The sequence below is a fragment of the Dermochelys coriacea genome, chromosome 21 (genome assembly GCF_009764565.3).
Source record: "Dermochelys coriacea isolate rDerCor1 chromosome 21, rDerCor1.pri.v4, whole genome shotgun sequence".
NCBI classification, from domain to species: Eukaryota; Metazoa; Chordata; order Testudines; family Dermochelyidae; genus Dermochelys; species Dermochelys coriacea.
The window spans coordinates 17,148,985-17,175,331 of NC_050088.1; the positions used below are offsets into that span (position 1 = coordinate 17,148,985).

At 55.3% G+C, this 26,347-nt stretch overlaps 1 protein-coding gene across 1 annotated transcript; it reads right to left on the minus strand.

Moving 5' to 3' along the window:
* Window positions 1-19,581: 19,581 nt before the first annotated feature.
* On the minus strand, window positions 19,582-26,004 carry AMIGO1 (adhesion molecule with Ig like domain 1). The gene has a single exon (XM_038380278.2). It carries the CDS (start codon window positions 25,586-25,588, stop codon window positions 24,092-24,094), a length of 1,497 nt encoding a protein of 498 aa, XP_038236206.1. The 5' UTR covers window positions 25,589-26,004; the 3' UTR covers window positions 19,582-24,091.
* Window positions 26,005-26,347: the final 343 nt, after the last annotated feature.

Consider the following 26,347-nt stretch of genomic DNA (forward strand, 5'->3'; position numbering starts at 1 on the left):
GTTCCGAATGCGCCCTAGTGGCCCAGCCTGCGCGCTGCTGGGATGGAGGCACCAGCTGCCCTGGAGAAATGCAGCATCCCTGTCTCAGCTGCACGGACCAGGACCAGTGGATGTTGGGGTGATGTTTGCCCACACGGGGGAGCTGTTTGCAAAGGAGGGAGAGCTGCCAGAGCTCGCCTGGACTGGTCTGTGGGGGCCTGGATACTTCACAGCTCAGACACTCATCAGTCTCGCTCCTAAAACCTCCTGATCCAGGTGCAGGGAGAGGCTGCTGCGGTAACCGGTTGGACGAAAGCTTCTATGTTCCCATCCAGCCGCAGAGCCACTAGGGTAACTGGAGGGAAGCCCTGGGCTGCGGTTCTGCCAAGCTTGCCTTGCCTTTCCTTGGCACATGTGCCTCTTTCTCCCCCACCCCGATAGCACCAGCTCAGGCTAGCAGCCAAGCTGTCTGAATGCTCCAGGGTCTGCCTATGTCCCTGGCACGGAGCCGGTACCATCGCTGCCTGAACACAGGAGCTTGGATGTTGGCTCTACAGATGTTTCGGGGAGGCGGGAGGATTAAATAATGTGTAAAATCAAGTCAGCCAGAGGTCACCTTAACAGCAGCATCCAGAAAGCCAAGAAGGAAAGATGAGGATTAGCTCAGGGATCCGTGTCACCTCTCTCCAGCTGTTGACCCCCCTGGACTGTCTGAGCTGGTTTCCCAGGGCCTTGCTTGTGTGGCTGCTCTCGTTGTTGGGGGATACAAATTGTGCCATGCTGGGACTAGCTATGTTTGACTGTAGGCCACTGCCAGATCCCCAACTCCCCCGATAGACCCAGGGATTGGTGACTGATACAAAGGTCAACATCTCATGAAGCGTCCGGCAAGCGTTTTGTGTCCTGTCAAACGCAGTGACGATCCCAGTCTGCCTGTGGCCCCGAGTCAGTCCCGCATGCTAGCGGCTTGTTTACCTCCGGGGGTGGTGGAGAAGGACAGGATGGTGTGATTGTGAAGTCCCGTATCTTGCAACAAGCCAAGGCTAGACATGCTGCCTGCTTCGGGCCCGGAATGCCTTGCCCAAGCAGAGGCCCTGGGTCACTCCTCCCTGCGGTGCAACTCAGCCTCTCTCCCTGCCCCCAGCACATTGGGATCAGTCGATCTATGGGACTGAACTGGGCCATGGTACGGTAGTGTCTGAGCAGTAGCAATCGTTACTGTATTGATCCTTGCAGACCCCTGTGGGATGGGGAAGTTTTGTTATTCCCAGGGTCTCTTGCCTCCTCCTCCTCCTCCTCCTCTCCTAGTTAAGCTGTCAAAGTCAGTCCTGCGGGGTCCCGGGTGTTAGTCCTGCCAGAGCCCCAGCCGGGCAGCATGGGGTGGTGCCTCCCTCGCCCATGCACACGGTGTGCCTGCTGTTTGGGCACGGAGCCCAGCAGCCTGAGGATTGGCCCTGAACAGCAGCTTTGATGGATGTGCAGACAAAGGAGCTCGGCAGGGCCTTTCAGACAAGCAAGCAGTGGTGCTTGGCTTGCTCTTTTCAGCTCTCAGGGAAGGTACTGCACCTCAGGACCACACAGCGTTTGATCTCTGGCCCGCTCAGCAGCCTGAGACATGGTCCGGCTCATCTCCTGAGGGGTGCTCGGATTTGCTCCTGTTGTTAGAAGGCTCTGAGTCGCTTTCATCCCCTGCATAGAGCATACGGGAGAGCTGACCACTCCTACTCTGATCCCACGCTCCTTTCAACTGGAGTTCTGGGCCCAGGCCTCCGGTGGTGGAATCCCTCTGCTGTTCCGTTGTAAGGAGCCCATTGCCCGCCAGCCCAACAGTGTCTCCCTGGAGCCCAGAGATGGGATGCCCCTGCTGCTTCAGGCCTTTGCGCTGTTGCTGTGCTGCTGAGTTAAGCCCTCTCTGATGCCTGTTCGTGCAGAGGGAAACATGCTTGTTCCAACTCCCCCTTCATACAGCCTCCAGAGAGGCGATCTTGGGGGCTGTGAGGCAGTGATGGAAGCTCCTCTGTTTGACCCATTAAAATGTGTGTTACAGCTGTGCCTCATGGTTCCGACCGGGAATGGGGCCACCTTGTGCTAGGTGCGGTACAAATGCATAGGAAGAGGAGGAATGGAGGCACTAAACAGAGCAGATGGAATGGAGGGGAGAGAAAGGGATACACCATACAAGTTGGAGAGGGGATCCTGGGATTCAGTGACTTGCCCAAGATCACCCAGGGCTTGGACCAGCCCACCCCATCTAGTGCCTTTATACCCAGACCTGTGTCCTTTCATACCCTGTCTGATCTTCATCCAGAGCTGTGAACTGTCCTGTTTGCACTTTTCCTGGCACATGTCAGCTGGCTCAGCCCCCCACTGCTAGCTGCCCTGCCAAGTGCCCTCTAGTGCTCTGGACTGCTACAGAACACACACTGCCTTTTAGTCAGTCTCCCCTGCAGGCTCAGTCCATGATCCAACCTCCTGCTGTCTCTCAGCCTGGCCGCATCCCCATCTCTCCCAGGAGAGCTTTGCTGGGCTCCAGCTGCCATCTCAGGTGTCCGTCTTGCCCTGAGGTTACCTACCTCCAAGCCAGAGTCTGGACACGCAGCAGCTGGAAGCAGCCCTGGGCACTGCGCCTGCCATGGCAGCCACAAAGACCCTGCTTGCAGTCCCACATCATTCTGTAGTTGCAGTGTTTGGGGGAGCCTGGGGAGTGGGAGTGAAAGGGAATGAGGTCAGGAACAGCCTTTTCCCCAGGGCGGGCTGGCAGTTCCCTTCTTTGGCCAGGGAGCCAGTTTTATTAGGAGCCTGGTAGCAGAAATATGGACAAGTGCACGTGTGTGCGCCCAGGTGTCTCTGTGCAGGGGTACATATGTGTGTGGCATAGGTGCATATGTGCAGAACCTTGTGGGTGGTGCATGTATGCTGGAGTGTGAGGGAAAGTGTACGTGGAGGTGCCTCTGTACGGATGGATCCAGGCAGGTGTGTGTGATGTGGGAGAGAGGGTGCACAGCTGAATCTGTCGGGATTCTGGGAAGTCTGGCATGGTTTGCATAAAATAGAGCACATCCCCAGGCTGCCCTAAATTATGCCATGACCCAGGGGCGATGGAGTCTTTGTAAAGGTGTGGGGGGTGGCATTGGCCCCTTGTGCCCTCCTGTTCTGGTCCCCCTGCCATGACCCATATCAGTCCCCAGACCACCCTGGAATCAGGAAGGCACCTTTGCCCTCCTGGTCCCATGGCTGCAAGAAGCAGAAGCTAGGACTGTAAAGCCCCTCGTTCAGCCCATCACGTTCCATGGGGAATCATTAATTGTTTCTTGGCCCTTCACTATTAAACATTTTTATTAGTGACCTGGAAGAAAACATAAAATCACCACTGATAAAGTTTGCAGATGACACAAAGATTGGGGGAGTTGTAAATAATGAAGTAGAAAGGTCACTGAAACAGAGCAACCTGGATCGCTTGGAAAGTTTGGGAACAGCCTAACGATGTGTTTTAATATGGCTAAATGTATGTCTCCATCTGGGAACAAAGAACATCGGCCACACTTATAGGATGCGGGGGGGGGGCTCAATCCTGGGAAATTGTGACACTGAAAAAGATATGGGGATCCTGGTGGATAGTCAGCTGAACGTGAGCTCCCACTGTGACGCTGTGACCAAAAGAGCTAATGTGATTGTGGGATGTAAAAATGGGGGAATTTTTAGTAGGTGAGGAGAGATTAGAGGATTAGAAAACCTGCCTTAGAGTGATAGATTGAGCTCCTGGAGTCTATTTAGTTTAACAAAGAGAAGGTAACAAATATTTTTAAAAGGCCTCTTCAGTCCAGCAGAGAAAGGTGTGACAGGATCCAATGGTTGGAAGTTAAAGCTAATTTTTAACAGGGAGGGTCATTAACCATTGGAACAACTGACCAAGGGTCACGATAGATTCTCCAGCACTGACCATTTGTAAATCAAAATGGGATATTTTTCCCAATATGCTCTAGGAATGATTCTGGGGCAGTTCTCTGCCCTATGTAACACAGCGGGTTAGACTAGATGATCCCAGCAGTTGCTTCTGCCCTTGGAATCTATGAATCTGCCTTGATCACTCAGTGCAGATGCTGAATCTGGGCTGATCAGTTTCACCTCCACATTCTTGCTGGGTGCTCAGCCCTGGGGGGAGATGTTTACATCGGTTTCTCCCCTAGGGCAAGCTGGTGCAGAGATGTCTCTGTGCTGGGTTTTGCAAACCGTTCTCTTTTCTGTTTATCTCCCCCGCCCCCCATGCATCTAAGCATGGTGCCTGCACCTAGCTGACAGTATCCTTTCAAGTCTCCCATCTAGGAGGAGCGTTTGAAACCCCAGCGAGGATGAAGGTGGTGTTGCTGCCAGATGATGTTATGTCTGTGACAGCTCTGGTGTGCTGCGCACTTCAGGCTGGGAGCAGTGGCTGGTTGATGTACAGGCAGAGCAGGAGCAGAAGTAGGTTGCGGGGGGGGGGGAAGCTCCAGACAAGTTTCCTAGGAAACAAGACAATGGGCCAGGGACGTGGTCACCAAACGGGAGGGAGTGCTGGGAGGGGAATTCCTAACAGAGGAAACTCCCAGGGTTCTCCTCCCCACTGTCCCCCTACATCTCTTTCTCAGACTGCAGCAGCTGGTGTCTGCTTCGCAGCTTGGGAGGGGCGCCTGGATATTCTGAGAACAGAACTGCCCCAGGAGCTCCAGCACAGAGCCAGACGCCAGCTTGCTGGTCCAGCCAGACGATTAGAGTGTGTGTGTGGGATCTTTGGGCAGAAGTGTGGGAGCTTCCATAGGGGAAGCAATAGCGAGAGGAGCCTGTGCTAGTGGCTGCGGTGCCATCGAGGTGGCCTGGCTTCTCTTCGCGTTTCCACCATGCACTTATATCATCACTGGGGAAATTCTGCAGCTTCTGATGCTGGAGGCCCTTTGGGGGTGGGGCTCCTGTATTCCAGCACTCGCTCGTGTGAGCAGAGGCTGCGTGGGGGTTAAGGTCTGGTGCTGCAGGGAGCTCAAGCTGTTTGCACACCTGCTGCACTAGTCTTCAGAGCACAGGGTAGAGGATGGGTGGGAGGGGTGAGCTTGGGAAGCCTTGGCACAGGACTTCCCTTAGGCCTCGCTCTGCGGTAGGGGAGGCGCAGCTTGGCAGCCACACGTCAGTGGTTCATTAATGTGGGGCCAGGGTCTCTAGTAATCCCCATGTGGGGTGGGGTGTCTTGCCTGGTGCTGATCCACCCAGAATCCCATTGCTGCCCTGAGCAAGCTCAGGCCTCTGGCCGGAGGTGCCTTGAGAATGGGGGGCCGTGGGGGTGATGTGCTGCTGTGTAGTTAATCAGGATTCTGCAGCAAACCACATCCTGCTCAGGGCAGCTCTGCCAGGGTGCACGGTTAGGCCAGAGAAGTATCGGGGGGGTGGGGGGATGCATTCAGCACAGATCCTGAGCCATGTAAATTCTCTTGGGCTGAAATTCAGTGCAACAAGGGCTCCTTGCTGGCATGGCAGCACCTTGAGCCACTTCTGTGCCGGGGGCAGAGTGGACGAGATGGCAAGGGACAGTCCAACTCTGCAGGAGTCAGCTTTGCAGGCAGGACAGGCTGGCTTTGACAGCCTGATAACCAGAATAATTCTGTGTGTGCGCACATCTGCCCCCAGCCTCCCGCTGTCTCTGCCGTGGCTTGGTCCTGCCTTCTGGGTGGCCTCCTGCTACAACAGGTCAGCGCCTCATGCCCAGCATTTGGGCTGCCACCCTACTAGTCTGCCCTCCAGGCCAAGCCTGTCCCTGCACAGTCACAGGCATCCTCTCGCTTGGCTCCTTCCCCACCGTACCTGGCCAGCACCCCCTCCTACCTGGGTTCCCAAATCCACCCCACCCATACCGCCAAGGCCTTTGCCACCTCCCGCCTGGACTACTGCAGCCTCCTCTTCTCGCTTCACATGTCCGGCCTGCCCTGCTGCTTCCACTGTATCACACCCCCAGCCCTGGGCCTCACCCGGACCTCCTTGCATGTCAGCTCCAGCTCCAGCTCCTCACCCTGGCCTCCCAGGCTCTCTGTGGCATCCTCCCCTGCATGGGTGCCTCCTCCGGCTCCCCCTGCATGCCCTTCTCTGCTCCTGCTCCCCCTTGCACTCTGCAGTTGGTTTCCCACCTCCCACTCAAGCCCGGAACAGCTCCTCTCCTGATGTGTGCCCAGAGGCTTCAACTCCTCTACGCTCCTTCCTGCCACCTTGCCTTCCACTAACCTGTCCCACGTGGGTGCCTGACCCCAGCAGGGTCACTGAATACACAGGCCACCATTTCTAAGCCATGGGGCCCAAGCTTATGCCCCTGTGTGCCAGGGGACCTGTTCCTCTGTGGTGCTGGTACCCCCAGATCCAGCCCAAATCAGTGGGAGCCGGGTTGCTCCATATCTCTGAAAATCCAGCAGCTTTGTTATGGCATTTGCCTACCTTGAGGCCCCCAGGTTGGGGGAAGGTTGTGATTTGAGGCAGAACCCATGCAAAGCAAAGTGGTCTGGGCTTTGGTCTGGGTCTATCTGAAAGCCAGAAATTGCAAGATACGGAGAGGTCCCTGTCATGGAGTCCCCGGGCGATGCTCTGGAACTGCTCCCTACGAAGCCAGTCAGGACTCGGGGAAAGTCTCCTCTCTGGGAGCAGACTGTCTCCAGGACACACAGCTCGCACAACTTCCACCTTCCTGGGTCTGACCTCGGAGCATTCAGCATCCTCTGCCCCTGCGTGCCCTTCCCACAGTGAGTCTGCCCAGGTGGGGTCCTGGGGAAGCCAGAGGGTCCAGCACCCCAACTCCGCAGTCAGACGTGACAGTCAACCAGCCAGCCAGAAAAATGGAAGGTTTTAGATGACAGGAACATGGTCTAAAACAGAGCTTGTAGGTGCAGAGAACAGGACCCCTCAGATGGGTCCATTTTGGGGGGCAGTGAGCCAGGCAACCACGTCTGCACTTCACTCCATGTCCCCAGCCAGCCCTAAAACTGCCTCCCCCTCCAGCCCCTCCTCCTCTGGGCTTTGTCCCATTCCCAGGCCAGGAGGTCACCGGATTCCTTTGTTCTCCAACCCTTTAGCTCTCACCTTGCAGGGGGGAAGGGCCCAGGCCATCAGTTGCCAGGAAACAGGGTGTCGGCCAGTCTCTGTGTCCAGACCCCTGCACACACCTGCCCTGTAGGGCTCTGCAAGGATCATACACCCTTATCCCACCACTTAGATACTTAAGAACTGGATAGGGGAAACTGAGGCACCCCCACACTATTCAGAGGAAACATTAAGAACAGTCCCGCTTCATCACCCAGGCAGAGGAAAAGACGGGCTAGTGAAGGAGAAATAGAGCTTAGGAACAGGTTTGCAGAGTTGGAAAATGAAGAAGGGGCTCAGCAGGTAGTCGCTGAAGGTGGAAGGGTAAGGAAGAAGAGAAGAGAGGCTAGCCCTATAGAAAAAGGGGAAGAGTCAAGGGAGACTACACCAAATATGAGCCCCAGGAGGATACAGGATGGGTGAAGAGGATTATAAGGGAAAATAGGAATGGAAAGAACTTGCAGCCAGAGGGAACAGGGGAGAGACTGGAGAATAGCACTGTCACCAGGAAAAGGCAGGTCTATGTGATCGGGGACTCTTTATTGAGAAGAATAGACAGGCCTGTAACTAGAGCTGATCCTGAGAATAGAAGGGTGTGCTGTCTTCCGGGTGCTAAGATAAGGGATGTAGACCTGAGGTTGAAAAGGATCCTCAAGGGAGCGGGAAAGAATCCCCTAATTATCCTTCATGTGGGAACAAATGATACAGCCAGATTCTCGCTGGAAAGTATCAAGGGAGACTATGCTAGGCTGGGGAAGACGCTTAAGGAAATTGAGGCTCAGGTGATCTTTAGCAGGATCCTTCCTGTTCCTAGAGAAGGGCAACAAAGGTGTGACAAGATTATGACTGTCAACAGATGGCTTAGGCAGTGGTGCTATAAGGAGGGCTTTGGGATGTATGGCCACTGGGAGGCATTCACGGACAGAGGTCAGTTCTCTCGGGATGGACTTCATCTGAGTAGGGAAGGAAATAGACTTCTAGGATCGAGGCTGGCACAACTGATAAAGAGAGCTTTAAACTAGGAATTGGGGGGAGATGGATGGGAGATGTCCAGAAAATCTCCACGCCAGATTTTAGCATTGAGAGGGAAGAAGATGAAGTAAGAAAGGATACAGCCATGGGTAGGAGAATGTATATAAGGAGCGAGGGCGGTGTGGATACTAGTCTAATAGGTTATACTGGCTGTAGAATGACTGTGCCTAATAGGGTACAAAATGTGAGCGAGGCCAAACAGCAAAAATTAAGATGTTTATACACCAATGCGAGGAGTCTAGGTAACAAAATGGAGGAACTAGAGCTACTGGTGCAGGAAGTGAAACCAGATATTATAGGGATAACAGAAACATGGTGGAATAGTAGTCATGACTGGACTACAGGTATTGAAGGGTATGTGCTGTTTAGGAAAGACAGAAACAAAGGTAAGGGGGTGGAGTAGCATTGTATATCAACGATGAGTTAGAATGTAAAGAAATAAGAAGCGATGCAATGGATAAGACAGAGTCTGTCTGGGCAAAAATTACATTGGGGAAGAAAACTAGTAAAGCCTCTCCTACGATAGTGCTTGGGGTGTGCTATAGACCTCCGGGATCTAATTTGGATATGGATAGAGCCCTTTTTAATGTCTTTAATAAAGTAAATACTAATGGAAACTGCGTGATCATGGGAGACTTTAACTTCCCAGATATAGACTGGAGGACCAGTGCTAGTAATAATAATAGGGCTCAGATTTTCCTAGATGCGATAGCTGATGGATTCCTTCAACAAGTAGTTGCTGAACCGACTAGAGGGGATGCCATTTTAGATTTAATTTTGGTGAGTAGCGAGGACCTCATAGAAGAAATGGTTGTAGGGGACAATCTTGGCTCAAGTGATCATGAGCTAATTCAGTTCAAACTAAATGGAAGGATTAACAAAAATAAATCTGCAACTAGGGTTTTTGATTTCAAAAGGGCTGACTTTCAAAAATTAAGGCAATTAGTTAGGGAAGTGGATTGGACTGAAGAACTTATGGATCTAAAGGCAGTTGAGGCCTGGGATTACTTTAAATCAAAACTGCAGAAGCTATCGGAAGCCTGTATCCCAAGAAAGGGGAAAAAATTCATAGGAAGGAGTTGTAGACCAAGCTGGATGAGCAAGCATCTTAGAGAGGTGATTATGAAGAAGCAGAAAGCATACAGGGAGTGGAAGATGGGAGGGATCAGCAAGGAAAGCTACCTAATTGAGGTCAGAAGATGTAGGGATAAAGTGAGACAGGCTAAAAGTCGAGTAGAGTTGGACCTTGCAAAGGGAATTAAAACCAATAGTAAAAGGTTCTATAGCCATATAAATAAGAAGAAAACTAAGAAGGAAGAAGTGGGGCCGCTTAACACTGAGGATGGAGCGGAGGTTAAAGATAATCTAGGCATGGCCCAATATCTAAACAAATACTTTGCCTCAGTCTTTAATAAGGCTAAAGAGGATCTTGGGGATAATGGTAGCATGACAAATGGGAAGGAGGATATAGAGGTAGATATTACCATATCAGAGGTAGAAGCGAAACTGAAACAGCTTAATGGGACTAAATCGGGGGGCCCAGATAATCTTCATCCAAGAATATTAAAGGAATTGGCACCTGAAATTGCAAGCCCATTAGCAAGAATTTTTAATGAATCTGTAAACTCAGGAATAGTACTGAATGATTGGAGAATTGCTAATATAGTTCCTATTTTTAAGAAAGGAAAAAAAAGTGATCCAGGTAACTACAGGCCAGTTAGTTTGACATCTGTAGTATGCAAGGTCCTGGAAAAAATTTTGAAGGAGAAATTAGTTAAGGACATTGAAGTCAATGGTAAATGGGACAAAATACAACATGGTTTTACAAAAGGTAGATCGTGCCAAATCAACCTAATCTCCTTTTTTGAAAAAGTAACAGATTTTTTAGATAAAGGAAATGCAGTGGATCTAATTTACCTAGATTTCAGTAAGGCATTTGATACCGTGCCACATGGGGAATTATTAGTTAAATTGGAGAAGATGGGGATCAATATGAACATCAGAAGGTGGATAAGGAATTGGTTAAAGGGGAGACTGCAACGGGTCCTACTGAAAGGCGAACTGTCAGGTTGGAGGGAGGTTACCAGTGGAGTTCCTCAGGGATCGGTTTTGGGGCCAATCTTATTTAATCTTTTTGTTACTGACCTTGGCACAAAAAGTGGGAGTGTGCTAATAAAGTTTGCAGATGATACAAAGCTGGGAGGTATTGCCAATTCGGAGAAGGATCGGGATATTATACAGGAGGATCTGGATGACCTTGTAAACTGGAGTAATAGTAATAGGATGAAATTTAATAGTGAGAAGTGTAAGGTTATGCATTTAGGGATTAATAACAAGAATTTTAGTTATAAGTTGGGGACGCATCAATTAGAAGTAACGGAAGAGGAGAAGGACCTTGGAGTATTGGTTGATCATAGGATGACTATGAGCTGCCAATGTGATATGGCTGTGAAAAAAGCTAATGCGGTTTTGGGATGCATCAGGAGAGGCATTTCCAGTAGGGATAAGGAGGTTTTAGTACCATTATACAAGGCACTGGTGAGACCTCACCTAGAATACTGTGTGCAGTTCTGGTCTCCCATGTTTAAAAAGGATGAATTCAAACTGGAGCAGGTACAGAGAAGGGCTACTAGATGATCCGAGGAATGGAAAACTTGTCTTATGAAAGGAGACTTAAGGAGCTTGGCTTGTTTAGCCTAACTAAAAGAAGGTTGAGGGGAGATATGATTGCTCTCTATAAATATATCAGAGGGATAAATATAGGAGAGGGAGAGGAATTATTTAAGCTCAGCACCAATGTGGACACAAGAACAAATGGGTATAAACTGGCCACCAGGAAGTTTAGACTTGAAATCAGACGAAGGTTTCTAACCATCAGAGGAGTGAAGTTTTGGAATAGCCTTCCAAGGGAAGCAGTGGGGGCAAAAGATCTATCTGGCTTTAAGATTCTACTCGATAAGTTTATGGAGGAGATGGTATGATGGGATAATGGGATTTTGGTAAGTAATTGATCTTTAAATATTCAGGGTAAATAGGCCAAATCCCCTGAGATGGGATGTTAGATGGATAGGATCTGATTTACTATAGAAAATTCTTTCCTGGGTATCTGGCTGGTGAATCTTGCCCATGTGCTCAGGGTTTGGCTGATTGCCATGTTTGGGGTCGGGAGGGAGTTTTCCTCCAGGGCAGATTGGAGAGGCCCTGGAGGTTTTTTTTGCCTTCCTCTGTAGCATGGGGCATGGTGACTGGAGGGAGGCTTCTCTGCTCCTTGAAGTTTTGAACCATGATTTGAGGACTTCAATAGCTCAGACATGGGTGAGGTTTTTCATAGGAGTGGTGGGTGACATTCTGTGGCCTGCGCTGTGCAGGAGGTCGGACTAGATGATCAGAGTGGTCCCTTCTGACCTTAGTATCTATGAATCTATGAATCACAGTCGCTTGCAATGCTGGAGAAGGGAGAGCACTGGGCTCCTTCTGGCTCTGTGTGTCTGTGTGTGCATGCGCTGGGTGGGACAGCGATCCTAGACCTGTGAGCCTGGCTCTGAAGTCCTCTGTGGGGCCCAGGTAACATCATCCCAAGAGACACTGCTGGTGCAGTGACACTGTGACACCTCTGTTTGGCAGGGGGCAGGGAGGAAGCCCCATGCCTGGGGCTCATTTTAGCCCTAGGCCCTGCAGGAAGGCAGGTTGCTTAGCTAGGGCTGCTCCCTCTCACCAGCTGCTGCTTCAGAAGCAATCATGGCTCTGACAGAGAGAAAAAGAATCCTCCCCTAAAACCTTGCTAAAAGGTATTATCCCCTTCATATGGAGCTGGCTCCAAAGCCCTTCTAATACCTGCGAGAGAGCTGAGTGGATTTCTGCAGGAGGGATACAGTGCTGCCTACAAGAAAAGGAGTACTTGTGGCACCTTAGAGACTAACAAATTTATTTGAGCATAAGCTTTCGTGAGCTACAGCTCACTTCATCGGATGAAGTGAGCTGTAGCTCACGAAAGCTTATGCTCAAATAAATTTGTTAGTCTCTAAGGTGCCACAAGTACTCCTTCTCTTTTTGTGAATACAGACTAACATGGCTGCTACTCTGAAACCTGTCGTGCTGCCTACCTATTTATCCGCCCCACAGAGCAGTTCACACAGGGCCCTAAGCTTTCCATGGTGCCCAGAGATCAGCACCTGCTGCTGCCCAGGATTTGCTTGGCACTCTGGAGAGAGGCTCTGAACCTTCAAGTGTGCAGTAGCAAGGAAAGGGAGATCTGTGCTCCTCCAGAGCAGCTGTATCACCGTGTGGCACCCACCCCACCGGGCAGCATTGGCCCCATGGGCCCCAGATCCTGTAGCTCCCATGCCACCAACCCGCACCAGACCTGGAAATGGGGTGCAAAACCCCGTGTTGGTCTCCAAAGGTAGAACTGTTACCTGGGGACTGGGAGGGTCCTGGCTTGAGCACTGACTGTATTAGCAGGCAGGGCACAGCCAATGATTCCAGCAGCCAGGGGATGGGAATGCTGCTCATTGGGGCATGGCCTTTGTCATTCTGTTTGTGCCCCTGCAGGCTCCTGGGTGCTGTAATGGCTATAATAGTGTTCGGCTGCCAGGGCCAGGCGGAAGGAGCCCAATGTGTCTAGTTTGCATATCTCAGCAACTTCTCTCTCTTTGCTTGAAGGGTCTCTGGAGAAGCCTGATAACGTATCACGTTCAGGGGATTGATGGAGGGGACCGTAGGTGTGGAGCTGCCCTAGGGAGAGCTGCTTTTGTAGCACAGGCTGTGCTTTAACATGGAAGGTGGTGGCAGGTACCAGGAGATGTTGTCTAATGATTAGAGCAGAGGGATGGGGGTCAGGAACCCTGGGTTCTATTCCTAGCCCTGGGAGGAGAATGGGGTCTAGTGATTGGAAGTGAGGCCTCCTGGGTTTTATTCCTGGCTTTTCCACTGACACTCTGTGAGAAATTGGTCACTTCATGTCCCGGTGCCTTAGTGCTCCTATCTATTAAATAGGGATAATACGACTTCCCTCTCCTGCCGGAGAGCTGTGAGAAGCAATTGTGGCTAGCCGAGTCAGAAGCTATATACGTGACAAATGTGATTGCATGTGGGCTGGATGATTTGGAAGGTCCCTGGGACTTCTCTCTGAGACAGGCAGGCAGTGGGCTCATTTTTAAATCTGGAAGCCTGTGCACCATGGCGGTGAGCAAGACTAGCTCAGGGCTCTCGGGCAGATGTGGCTGACACTCCGCCTGTCAGCCCCACCTTTTTCCAAGGCTCACCTGGGGCGGGGGGGTGGGAGTTCCGCCTGAGTAAATGATAGGGAATTGGCAGGGGCTGAACTTGCTCTTTTCAGAGGGTGAACATGCCTGCAGGTGTGACTGTGTCCCCCATGTGGGGTACGTTCTCTTCCTAGTCCCCCAGTGCTGGCTTTCCCCTGCAGCTGCTCTTCCTGCCAGTTCCTAGCAGCTCTAGGGTGACCATAGTTCCCCAAGGGAAAATGGGACATCATATGGGGCTGGCCCAAGCCCTCTCCCCATGTGGGGCTGGCCTGAGTCGCTCACCAAGCCCTGCCCCCCCCCCAGGACTGGCAGCACTCCTCTCCCAAGCCCTGCCTGCCGCCCCCCCCACCCCTCCCGTGAAGCTGGTGTCGCTGCTTGCCTGAGCCCTGCTTGCCCCACTGCACAGAGCTGGCAGCACTCCTCTCCCGAGCCCTGCCTGCCCCCCTTCCCCCCCGTGAGGCTGGGGCTGGTGTCACTGCTCGCCTGAGCCCTGCCTCCCCCCCCCCCCCGTGAGGCTGGGGCTGGTGTTGCTGCTCGCCTGAGCCCTGCCCCCCTCACTGCACAGAGCTGGCAGCACTCCTCTCCCGAGCCCTGCCCCCCCCCACACAAAGCTGGCCTTGCTGCTCACCCCCACCCCCGTGTCCCTGCAACCCTGTGCTCTGCATCCCACTTTTTGACAAAACTGGGCATTTGTCCTGTTGACTCTTGGCAACTGAGCAACTCGGCAAGAGCCAACGGGAGAAATGGCCAGTTTTGGCCAAGAAGTCATGGCGGCCAGGACAGGGTTAAAAAGCAGCTGGCACTGACTAGTCTTCTCTGGGATACATCTTTCTTATGACTGAGCTGGTGGAGGGACCCACCCTGTCCTCTAACAGATCAGGGTTCACACCTAGCGTGGGCAGCATCACACGCACGTGCACACTGCGACTGAGGGCCTGCATCTCGACCAGTGCCAGGGGTCAGCGCTGGGCCCATCGCTGCTAGAAAACTGTCAGCACTTCCGGGAGGAATTCAGAGAAGAGCCAAAGAAATGAGCAGAGGCTGGAGGGATTTTCCCACGGTGAGAATGGAGGGAGCTAAACAGATCCAGCTTGGCTAAGAGCTTGATTTGCCATCAGTTCCCATTAGCTTCCACTGGAGTTGTGAGCACTCTGCAAATCAGGCCCTGGGGGAGACATGATAGCACGCTGCAGTTATTTGCATGGGCTAAGCATCAAGGAAGCAGAGGCACACGGGGGAATTGCTAGGAGGGACTGGAGGAAATGAAGAAAGCGGAGTATTACGAGAAACCTCTTAATGGTGGCGATCCATTAGCCTGTGGAATAGCCTCCCAAAGTGGCAGGGCTGGAAGCCAGGTCTCTCCGAGCTCCCCCCGTGCACAGACATGCAAACAAATGCTGGTGTCCAGGCAGCCGGTCACTGAGGTGACACCCGGAGGCACAAGCTGGCCCCGGTGCTGCCTGAATGGCCCAGAGCCGTGGTTAGCTACGGTGGATGGAAGGGTCTGGCTGAGAAAATGTCCCAGCAGGCCTTAGTGTTTTCTCCATGCACAATGCTCCCATCAGCATGCCCCAGTGACTCCGTTGCCTGTGACATTCTTGGCATTAGTGGCTGGAAAAGATTTTACTTTCCAGTTCCACATGCTGTCTCCTGAGCCACTGGCGTCTCCCAGCCATGAGCGCATGAGCCGCCCTTTGGATGGGTCGAGCTGCTGTCAGCTCCGTGGGAAGGGGGAATGCTTACCCTGATGGGCCTTGGGCACCCTTGCGATGAAAGTGCAGGGTCAGTCCTCTCAGAAATGTGCCGACAGAAGCAGCAGGGCCCTTTCAAGCTCCCAGCCCCCACCAGCCACATCTCGCCCTCTGGCAGGCAGAGCTCTCAGCTTGTATGATGCATTCGTCAGTTTTGTTGCATTAGCCTTTCGCTTTTAGAGACTCAAGTTAAATTCTGCAAGCCTACCGCCAAATTCTACCTTGCTGTTGATCTAGGCCAGCCCTTATGCACCAGATCTTCTGTGCCGGCAGAGCTGCACTTTGCACAGGAGGGTGTGTGTGTGTATAAGGTACCTTTACCCAGGGTAGGACAGGAAGGTGGGATTGTAGAACCACCGTGCTGGTTCTGTGCCCCTCACTTGGGCATCTGCCAGTAGCCAACAAGGCTGGGGTGTGCATGACTTGGGGTGTGTGAGGTGTTTGTGGGGTTGATGTTTGTGCAGTGTGCATGTGTGGTGAGTGTGATGTCTGGGACCTGTGTGTGGTGTGCATGTGTCAGCTGACCCTGCTCCTTACTCTGGTGAGACCATGTTTGAGGAGAAGGCTCTGGGGGTGAGAAGCAAGTACCACAATAAGACCTGTGGCCTGAAGCCTTAGAGAGATGAGCACTCACTATTGACCCCTGTTGGTGAGTAGTAGAGCAGCCTGTGACGAAGCAAGACTGTTCTTAATGTTTCCTCTGAATAGTGTGGGGGTGCCTCAGTTTCCCCTATGCAGTTCTTAAGTATCTAGGTAGTGGGATAAGGGTGTATGATCGTTGCAGAGCTCTAGAGTGCAGGTGTGTGCAAGGGTCTGGACACAGAGAATGGCCGGTTTCAGAGTAGCAGCTCACGAAAGATTTATGCTCAAATAAATTTGTTAGTCGCTAAGGTGCCACAAGTACTCCTGTTCTTTTTAGAGAATGGCCGACACCCTGTTTCCTGGCACCTGGTGGCCTGGCCCTTCCCCCCTGTAAGGTGAGAGCTAAAGGGTTGGAGAACAAAGGAATCAGGTGCCCTCCTGGACCGGGAAAGGGACAAAGACCAGAGGAGGAGGGGGTGGAGAGAGTTTCAGTTTGGGGCTGGCTGGGGACATGGAGTGAAGTGTAGATGTGGTTGTCTGGCTCACTGCCCCCCTCCAAAATGGACCCATCTGAGGTGTCCTGTTCTCTGCACCTACAAGCTCTGTTTTAGACCATGTTCCTGTCGTTTAATAAACCTTCTGTTTTACTGGCTGGCTGAGAGTCACGTCTGACTGCGGAGTTGGGGTGCTGGACCCTTAGGCTTCCCCAGGACCCCACCTGGGCAGACTCACTGTGGGAAGCGCACGGAGAGGCAGAGGATGCTGAATGCTCTGAGGTCAGACCCAGGAAGATGGAAGCTGTGTGAGCTGTGTGTCCTGCAGACAGTCTGCTCACAGAAGGGAGACTTCCCCCGAGTCCTGACTGGCTTCGTAGGGAGCAGTTCCAGAGCATCGCCCGGGGACTCCGTGACACAGCCCCAAATGACCCACACACTTCAGCTAGGCAGGGACACTGTGGGGCAGGGAGCTCTCTGTCGGCCCCCAGTGGAAAGCTGGGGGAATTGACTGAATGGGCCCAGTCTCTCTGGCATTTTAGTTATGTGGCAGTTGGGGGTGTTTTGGTGGAAATCCAGGTCCATTGTGAGTTTGAGGGCAACAGAATATAACTGACCCTGCTGGGAGATGCGAGGACAAGAGAGCAGAAGCAAGCGTGCCTGGGGCCCCTGCCCAGGATCACAGTAAGGGCAGAAAGCTAAAGGGAGAGAGACAGTGGGGCAGCGTGCAGAGTGCCTGTCTGGAGGGAGGACTGCGTGGAGGGCTGGAGACACGGATTCTTCCCTAGAGAGCTGAGCTGAGATTGTTGCGAGACAGCGGCCGATGCAATGCTGAGGTGGCTCTGGCTGTACAGAAAGCAGCAGTCTCCCTGCCCAAATCGCTCCATCCAGGTCAGGAGACAGAGCCCCCAGAGCAACCCAGGCTGCATTGGCCTGCCAGCATCCTTGGACTTCTCCAGGGCAGCTAACAGCGAGCAGGGAGCTGGGGAAACATCAGCCGGTCACAGCAACCAGAGGAGGAGTAAGGGTGAGACTATTGTTAAGGGGTGGGGGAGTCTTACCTCCTAGAGTTTGTTAATTGATTAATTGCTGGCTCTCCCAAGTTCAGCCTGTTGTCCCCTACTGCCCACCTCCATAAAGTTCTATTTGTTTTAGACCCCCAGACTCAGCGCTTGCGGCAGGGAAGCACTGCCCATCAAGGGCACCACGGGGGGTTCAGACAGTCGCCCAGGTTTCTGGGTGGGGGCTGAAGTCAGTGCTATTTAAGTCTTTAGAAGGAACCCCTAGAAAATAGAACCTGACCCTTTTTGCTCCAGACAGCACCTGGCAGAAGGGTTAAAACTGCCAAAGGGTCCCCACCCCTTCCCAGTGGGTCCTTTCAGCCTATGGGCCTTTGGCACCAGGTCAGACCTTTAATGGTTGGTTACCCTGTGTCACTGACACTAGGGGTCTATCACGGGATTTGTATCCTCCCCACCAGCCCCCAGCGTGCCAGATCACCAAATTCCATGTTAGACCGCCACATCCACACCTAGCCATGCTGTCACTGAAGGACTGTTGTAACTGCTTCCCGTTGGGGCTGTGTCACATTCCCCCTCGATCACCCCACACCACTGTCCTCTGGGGACTCCCCAGCATGGCTTATTCAACTCAGCTTACCCTGCCCGAGACGGCCAATGCTCCCAAGCGGACAGACACACCCGCAAAAGTGAGACATTGATCTCTCCCATTGTTCATTCCCCACTGGGACCACGTGGGTGCTGCAGAAACCCTAGTGCCTGCCAAGGTGAGCTAGAGAGCCGCCTACGGCAGCGCATGCCTTACCAGCTGGAGTCCCGCTGGCCTTCCTCCCTCCCAGCTGCAGCCTTGTCTACATGGGGGTGCCCCAGAGCGGCACTGCTGGAAACCATGACCTGCCCTGGGGCACCTAATCCCAGGCCTGTTCCCAGGGCCGAATTAACCTTTTTTGGGCCTGGTGCTAAACTTATTTGTGGGCTCCCATGGGAGCAATGGAGCATGGCGCTGAGACTGGCCAGGCTTCTGCACCAGTGCCAGGCGGCTCAGCTCCGGGGAGACAGGTGGGGCCCCACAGGTGGTGGGAAGCAGAGACTGCCCGGAGCCGGAAGTGCCCTGGGGTCTGGCCGGGGGCAGAGACGAGCAGTGGAGTGGGGTGGAGGAGGCAGCAGGCAGGCAGGCCGAGAGAACCAAGTGGTGAGCAGGGGGAGCCCGCGGGGCCTTGGGGTGCAGGGCAAGCAGAGCAGACCAGGGCCCCTTCTGAGCATGGGCCCGGCTCCATGGAGCCTCTGGTGCCACTGTAAACCCAGCACTGCCTGTTTCACCAAGATGCCAGCTTCATGCTAGAGCTGCCCTGATGGCTGAAGCCCCCACCATAGCCCTGTCTACGGGAGCATGTCCATTGTCTCAGGCCTCTCTCCACCTCCTGGAGACATTCTGTTGTTATTCACCAGGCCAGTGACAAACCAGGCAAGCCTGCGAATGCAGAACCTTAAAACATGTTTATTTTCACTTATGTCTATGCGTCAGAGCACAGCCTACCAGAGAGAGCTGCAGCCTGGTGCTCCGGGCGGCTCTAGCTGGAATGGAGAACAGAATGCGCATCCCGTGCAGGGCAGAATAACATCCATGGGGCCTGCAAGCCCACAGTGTGGGGCAGGAGTGGACAGGCTCAGCCTGGCCCCCTGTCGTGGTGGGAGCAGAGCAGCTGCCTCAGACCTGGCCTGGAGGCTCCCCAGACTCTGCGCACACACACACACATGCATGCACACACTCTCTCACCCGCCCCCCCCCGGTGGAACCAGAGCTCCCCCTGCCCCCTCTCTGCTCTCCCTTTACCCTCCTGGGGGCTCCTGTCCACTGCCATGGGCCTCTTTGGGCTCTCTGTTCAGCATGCTGGGCCCCCTGCCCTGCCCTGTGGGTTTCCCTCTCCAGCTTCGTTCCTCTGAGCGATCATCACTCCGCTCCTGGCTGCCCCCAAGCCCCTGCTGCTTGTATCAGCGGTGTATCGACACGGAGCTGCAAGGATGCTTGGGGGGCTCTGCTCCTCCATCGATACCCTCACATGGGGGACCCCTGGACATGGGAAGGGGGGGTCCTGCCTCCCTAGCATCAGCTGTCAGGCACTAGCAAAGACAGGCATCCAAGTCGGGGCCTGCTCCTTTGCAGTGCTGGGCAATGGAGTTGAGGGTGCTCAGCACCTTCTAGGATCTGCCCATTGATTAGCAAGCACAAGCGTGGCCAGTCATAGATTCATAGATACTAAGGTCAGAAGGGACCATTCTGATCATCTAGTCCGACCTCCTGCACAGCGCAGGCCACAGAATCTCACCCACCCACTCCTATGAAAAACCTCACCCATGTCTGAGCTATTGAAGTCCTTAAATCATGATTCAAAGACTTCAAGGAGCAGAGAAGCCTCCCTCAAGTCAACCATGCCCCATGCTACAGAGGAAGGCGAAAAACCTCCAGGGCCTCTCCAATCTGCCCTGGAGGAAAATTCCTTGGAAAATTCCAGTCTTGCATGCCGTGATCTCGGTCCTGTCTTTTTGGGAGCTACATCTCCTGGGACGTGGTAGGGATGGGGGGGCAGAGCTCTCTCATGGCTCCAGGTGGGCTGCATTTGCCTGTCAGGCATCCCCTTGTGGCAGGCACAGGCCAGGGGGTTGCCCAGACCAACACCCCGGGCCCGTTTCTGTGCAGGTAGCTGTGCGGCCCGTGGGCGAACCTTCCAGCCCCTTGTTTGTTATTTACAATGGGAAAGAGGGTGGGGGGCTTCCTGTTCTGCCTGCACAGGTTTAAGGGAAGGGAAGGTTGCCTTAGGAATTATTCACGACGCACCGTGTCATCTGGGGGCACGAAAGCAGGCAAGGCTCTAGCTGCTCACTGAGGGGCTGCAGAGTTTGGAGCTCAGGCTATGGGGACACGATCTTCTGGTCAGATGCAAAAGACATTGGCTGGCTTGGGAGTGGGGAATAAGCTCTTGGGCCTTTTCCCTCTCTGGGGCACTGGCTCTGATATGGCCCCAGGGTTGAGGGACTGGCCAGCTCAGGGGAATAGGATACAGGACACTGGAGATCTGACTGCCCAGAGCTGTCCTGTCTTCCCTTCTGCATCCTCCTGCATGGCCCCGTCAAAGCCTAGAGCCATGGTGAGGCACTCAGAGCAGGCTGCACCATTGAGCATGCTGGAGTTTGCCTATCGGGCCCTGCTGTGGGTCAGCAATAGCTCCCTAATGTACATTCTAGTAAGGCAACCCCTCGCAAGGACACAGCACACAGCCCGTGGGACAGCTGAGCACTAGGGTGACCAGACAGCAAGTGTGAAAAATTGGGATGGGGGGTGGTGATAATCGGACCCTATATAAGAAAAAGACCCAAAAATCAGGACATCTGGTCACCCTACTCAGTGCACAAGCTGGTGCACAGAACCCAGGGCTCCTGCTCTATGCTTCTGCCCCTGCCTTTCTGTTCCTGGGCAATGCTACAGGGAGCTTTTCAGTTCTCTAGCCCTGGTGCCCCAACCCAGCAGGCTGGCATCTCCCAACTGGGTGATGGTCCAGCCCCTATGTGGGGCTCTCGCCAGGGGGCTGAGTTATGTCCTGGCCTGCATGTGGGGCTCTCAGCAAGCCAGGACGCACGAGCCCAGCCAGCAGCCTCGCACTCGCCATGCGGCTCTGAACTGTTCTTAACAGATGGGTTAGCCCAGCCCGCACCTCTCCAGCCAGGGACAGCTCCTGGTCTGATTCTCCCTCTGGCAGCCTGGCCCTTGTAGGGGCCACTGGAGAGCTAGGCACAGCCTCCTCCTGGCAGATCCGGACATAGGTCTGGACAGTGGGCTGTGCTCACCAGGCCTTAGGGGATCTCATCCCCTTTGCTTCCTGTCACATGCAGAGGTACCCACATCTTCTGGTAGGCAAGCGGGGAGGGGAGCAACTGTGTTTGGAGGCTGGGTCTTTGAGTGGGGTGTGTGTGTGTGAATGTACACACTCATGTACACACCCATGCACACTTGTGTATGCTCTCAAGCTCACACATGCATCCATACACAGGTATGCAACACTCCCATGCACACTATGTGCTAACCCCCATGCACACTTGTTCACTCATACGCACGGAGGCATGCACGCACCCCTAGCAAGGTACCAACGAGCTCAGTCTCACTCCCCATCTCTGCCCTCTCCCAGAGGGGCATACACCGGCAGAGACACTCGCAACCTTCCAGCTCCATGCGCACAGCACAGCCACTCAGAGCCTGTGTGCCATGCCACGCAACAGCTCACAGATCTGCACACTGAGTGTGTAAATTGGACTGGATGCATGTGTGTGTGTGCAAGAGTGATTGTACAGGGGTGAGCTGTGTGTGGCAGCATACATGTGTGTCACTCCAGGGAAGGCCAGGCAGAGATGGGAACTGGCCTGTGGAGGGCACTGACCTCCCCCGAGTCAGATCTCCCTGTTTCCTCCCCACCTCCTACCTTCCTGCAGCTGCCTCTGCCTGCCCGGGGCACTCCCTGCCCAGCACACAGGCAGCTGTGGTATTCGGGGAGCTCACAAGGAGGCTACAAGGTAGCTGGGCTTTTTTGAGGGGTGGGGAGGGGAAGAGACTGCACAGGGTTGGGGGGAAAGGGCAGCCAGCTAAGCAGCCTTGTGGTTCCACAGGTGCCAGGATTGAATCTCAGTTGCACACACCCTGCCCAAATTGCCCCTCCTCCTTCCCCCGGCACAATCCCTCTCACACACACCCTGCCCTTGCTCTGCCCCCTCCCTCGAGCTCCGCTCTGTGTGGCTTGCAGGCTGGTCTCACCTGGATCGCATGCTTCTCTTGGAGGACTCATGCTTCACAATAACATGCCAGAAAAAGCATTTAGATGAGTCCCGGAGCCAGGCCCCGTTCTCAGGCTGATGAGTAGGATGGAAGAGATGGCGCCTTGCGCTCCTTCTGCTTGTGCCAGCCATCACCTCAGGCCCCTGGCAGGCTCAGACAGCCCCCAAGACGATGCCAGCTGGGGCAGTGATGGAGAGATCTAGAGCTCCAGGGAGAGTCCACAGTGACGTACCATGGAGCTCGCCACTCTTTGGGGATGATGCTATTCATGGCCAGGCCCTAGAGATCAGTGGGGGCTTCTCTCTGTCCCAGTCTCTCTGGGCTGATCTCTTCCCTTTGTTCACCCCCTGCTGCCTGAAGCTAAGGGAGCCACCAGTAGCACGGACAGCTGTAGGCTGGGTGGGACCCCCCGCAAGGTAATGCCCAAACAGCCCTGGGCATCTGATTAGCTCCCCCCACATTCATGTACAACAGCACCCACCCTCTGGGACCCCCGACCCTATCGCTGCCCCTGCTATTTCCTCTGCTTAGTGTGGAGTCCTCTGGCTGCACCTGGTGCATAGACCAAACCCTGCCTCCAGCTGGCCCAGGCTGGGCGAGTTTGTTGCTAGCAGGCTCAGAGCTGGGATGATCTGTGTCAAGACCACATCTCATACTGGGGCAGGCAAAGGGACCACTGCAAGGGGACAGCTGCCCTACTGCCCCCACTCCTTCTCTGTGTCCATCCCCTCCCTGGAAAGGGCCCAGACTCTCCCGGGTGAAAGGAGAAGGGAAAAGGAAACAGGATGGAAAGAATCAATTTGTAGCTCGGCGGAGAGAAAAGCCACCAGGATCAGGGGGTAGGGGAGGCTTGAGGAAGGGGGATGTAGAAGGAGCAGGAACATATTTTGGGGGCCCCAACCCCCCCGTCTGCTCAGAACTGCTGCTACGTCTGATCACATAGTTCCCAACCCCCCTTCCCTGCAGGACTCTTGTGTGCTGTCTGCTGCCTTCAACAGACTCCATTAGCAGCTCTCCTTCCTGCCACCCCTGGAGCGCGCAGCCCCTCGGCTCGCTGGGGCAGCCCACACAAGTGCCGTGCAGAGGGGTAGAGGCACAGCGCCTCCCTGGCAGCCACCGCACAGCCCGCCAAGGGGTTGCTGATGTTCTGCAGTGCTGAATAGCTGTCCTGGAAACCCAGCTTGTGCCTTGATGTATCATTGTAATTAGGAATGGGAATCTGATCACTAGGCTGTCATCCAGAGAGTGCACTGGGGGACCAGCTGGCGTTGATCATACCCCACTGTGTCCTGAGTTCCTGATGCAGGAGGGGCAGCTGACATGCCATCTTACAGGCCCCAGGAGTGATCAATTCCCACTTTCATCCTGATGGAGCTGAAAAAACTCTGGGTTGCTTTAGTTCCAAAAGGGGGTGTCTAGCAAGAAGCTGGTAGGTAGCAGGAGAGAGACCCCCTGCTTCCACATGCAGGTCCCCAACAGATGTCAAGGCTTTCAGTGCCCAAGCTATGAAAGCAGAAGGTGACCTTCAAATGGCGGATCCAGGCCAAGGTTGTGGTGCTGGGACACCTTAGAGATTAACATGGTTTCACACCACGGTAGTCAAAAGCAGACCTGGGATGTCTCTTGAGGAGTAAGGAAGGGTTGCCCCGGCATTGCAGCAGCAACTCCCCACCCCTCCATCTTAGCTTGGTGGGGCATTGGCGCTGTATCCCTGCTGCACGTTTCATTTCTCCGTGGGACTCTGCAAAGCTCTGGCTGGAGGAACTTGCAGTTGTCATTCCACAGTGAGGGCTGGGGGTGGCTGCAGGGAGCAGACTGCCGGGCTCTGCTTGCCACTTGGGCTCTGCTGGTTGGGAGGACAATTGGGGTGATAGCAGGATCGGTGCTGCATAGCGAGAGGCAGCACCTGGCAACAGTGTTGTGCCATGTGCATGGAGATCCATCACCCCACTGCTGGGCCCAGCCCCTGCTCCCCTGGCCAGCTACACTCTAGGGGAGGGTCACTACCTGTCCTCATCCACTTGCTCTGCAACACTCCCACCTCTCCGTGTCTTCCAAACACCTACACTACAATGGGCGTGTCCGAGAAGACAGAGCTGACAGAGTCCGGGTCTGACACTTTCCTGTGGGCCTTCTGGGCCCTTCTGGCTGCCTGCTCTGGCATGCTGTTGGGTTTGATCTTGCCGTTCTGGCCTTGCATGGGGCCACAAGCCGCAAGGTGGCTGAGGCTTCCCTTCCGGCCGCCTGCCTCGGGGTTGTGGTTGGGCGTGGTGCTGAGCATGGAGGAGTTGATGCTGTCCTCTGGTGGGGCGGCCAGCTTCTCATTGCTCCGGCAGCAGCAGCGACATGGCGTCAGGTACAGGTAGATGAGCACCAGGATGACACTGAGGATGCAGCCCACCAGCGTGGTGTAGGCCGTGTTCAGCGTGTCGTGAGGCCCGTGCTGGGTGAAGTTGTGGACCATCACGTCCACATAGAGGGTCTCGTTGAAGGCCTGGCTGATCGCGTAGCAGGTGTAGGTGCCCATGTCCTCCACCCGGATGGGGCGGATCTGCAGGCTGCCGTTGCCCAGCACGGTCATAGTGCTGTTGGCAGACTCCTCTGGGAAGCGCCTGTTGGTTGGGGTCACCCACTCCCTGGTGGTCGCCCCCCGGACCTTGGTGTCGCAGTCGATGGTCACCGTGTCCCCCAGGTAGGTCTCCAGCATGTGCTCCTTGAACTCGCTGCAATTGAGGGAATTGTGGCGGTTGAGGGTGAAGACACTGACGCTGCGCTTGGCCTGGGGCAGGCTGCACACAAGCTCCTCCCGGAAGTCCACCACCGAGCTGAGCTGGCGGGCGTGCCAGTGAGCGAAGAGCTCGTACAACCCGCAGTCACAGTTCAGCGGGTTGCTGTGGAGGTAGAGTCCGTTTTTCATCCAGGCGGGGAGGCCTTTCAGGGCCGTGACCGGCAGGCCCTTGATTTTGTTGGCGGAAAGGTCCAGCAGGGCCAGGTCAGGCAGCTTGGCCCGGTCCTTCACCAGCTCCACCGGGAAGCGGGAGATCTGGTTCTGGCTCAGGTAGAGTTTCTGTAGCCTGGCCATGTCATCGAAAGCGCTGCGGTCCATCTGGGCGATCTGGTTGTTGTAGAGCAGCAGCACCTCCAGCTCCTGCAGCTGGCTGAAGAGGAACTCCTCCAGCGCCTTGAGGCTGTTGGAGGAGAGGTCCAGGTACCTCAGGTGCGGGACGTGGCAGAAGGCCTCGGTGGAGATGAAGCCCAGGGCGTTGTGGCTGAGCAGCAGGGAGTGGAGGTGGGGGAGGCGGGCGGGGGTCCAGTCCGCCCGCAGGCGGGTCAGGTTGTTGTGGCTGAGGTCCAGGATGGCTGTGAAGCGAGGCAGCTGAGGGGGGATAATCCCCAGGCCCAGCTTGGAGCAGCTGATGATGTTGCTGGCACACACGCATCTTGGGGGGCAGTTCAGGGCCGACCCCGCTTCCCGGGCGAGGCCGCAACCCAGCAGCAAGAGGAGCAGGAGCCAGACTCTCCCGCAGCTCAGCTCCAGGCGGAGAGCAGGCGCTAACATGGTAACGGGTGCCAGGCGCGGAGAGCCGCAGGGCCGGGACCATGGGTGCAGCGGCGAGGCTGGTGCGGGCTCTGGCTCGCAGGCTGCTAGGCTCTGGCGCAGCGCGCGGGGAAGGCTGGGCACGCTGCCGGAATATTAATCGCCCGAGTCATGCTCGCATCCACCTGCTCTTTGCCACGGGCTGCCCGGCGGGGGATCGGGCCGGCGGGAGCGGAGCCTGGCCCGGCGGAGTCCGTCTCCTCCCGCCTCGCTGCTCTGCGCCGAGCCCCGCAGCGGGCAGGCGGCGCCACCGCTCCCTCTCCGAGCCGGGCGGGTGCGGGCCGGGCCGCGGGTCCCCCCCGTCCGGGGAGAGAGCCCCGCGGTGCTCAGCCCATCCTCGCCCTCCCGGGCCTGGGGCGCAGCGAGCGCGGGGGGCCCCGAGTGCCGGGGGCGGCTGTCCCCGCGCGGGGGGCCCCGAGTGCCGGGGGCGGCTGTCCCCGCGCGGGGGGCCCCGAGTGCCGGGGGCGGCTGTCACCGCGCGGGGGGCTGGCTGGCCGGGGGGTCGGGCCGGCGCTGCCCGCCCCGAGCCGCGCTCATCGCCGCCCGCCGCGGCCGGGAAGCCCCGGGAGCGAGCGAGCAGGGAAGCCCCGAGGCTGCAGCAACCCTGGCTCGGTCCCCGGCTGGAGGGAGGCTGGGGCCGCTCCTGGACGCTCGGCAGCCGGCGCCCGCCGGCTTTGCAAAGGTTCCGGCTCCTCCTCCGCCTTGACGGGCCCGGGCGCC

Excerpts from the sequence above, each read along its gene's own strand:
- AMIGO1 (XM_038380278.2), bottom strand. The coding sequence starts at position 25,588 with ATGTTAGCGCCTGCTCTCCGCCTGGAGCTGAGCTGCGGGAGAGTCTGG.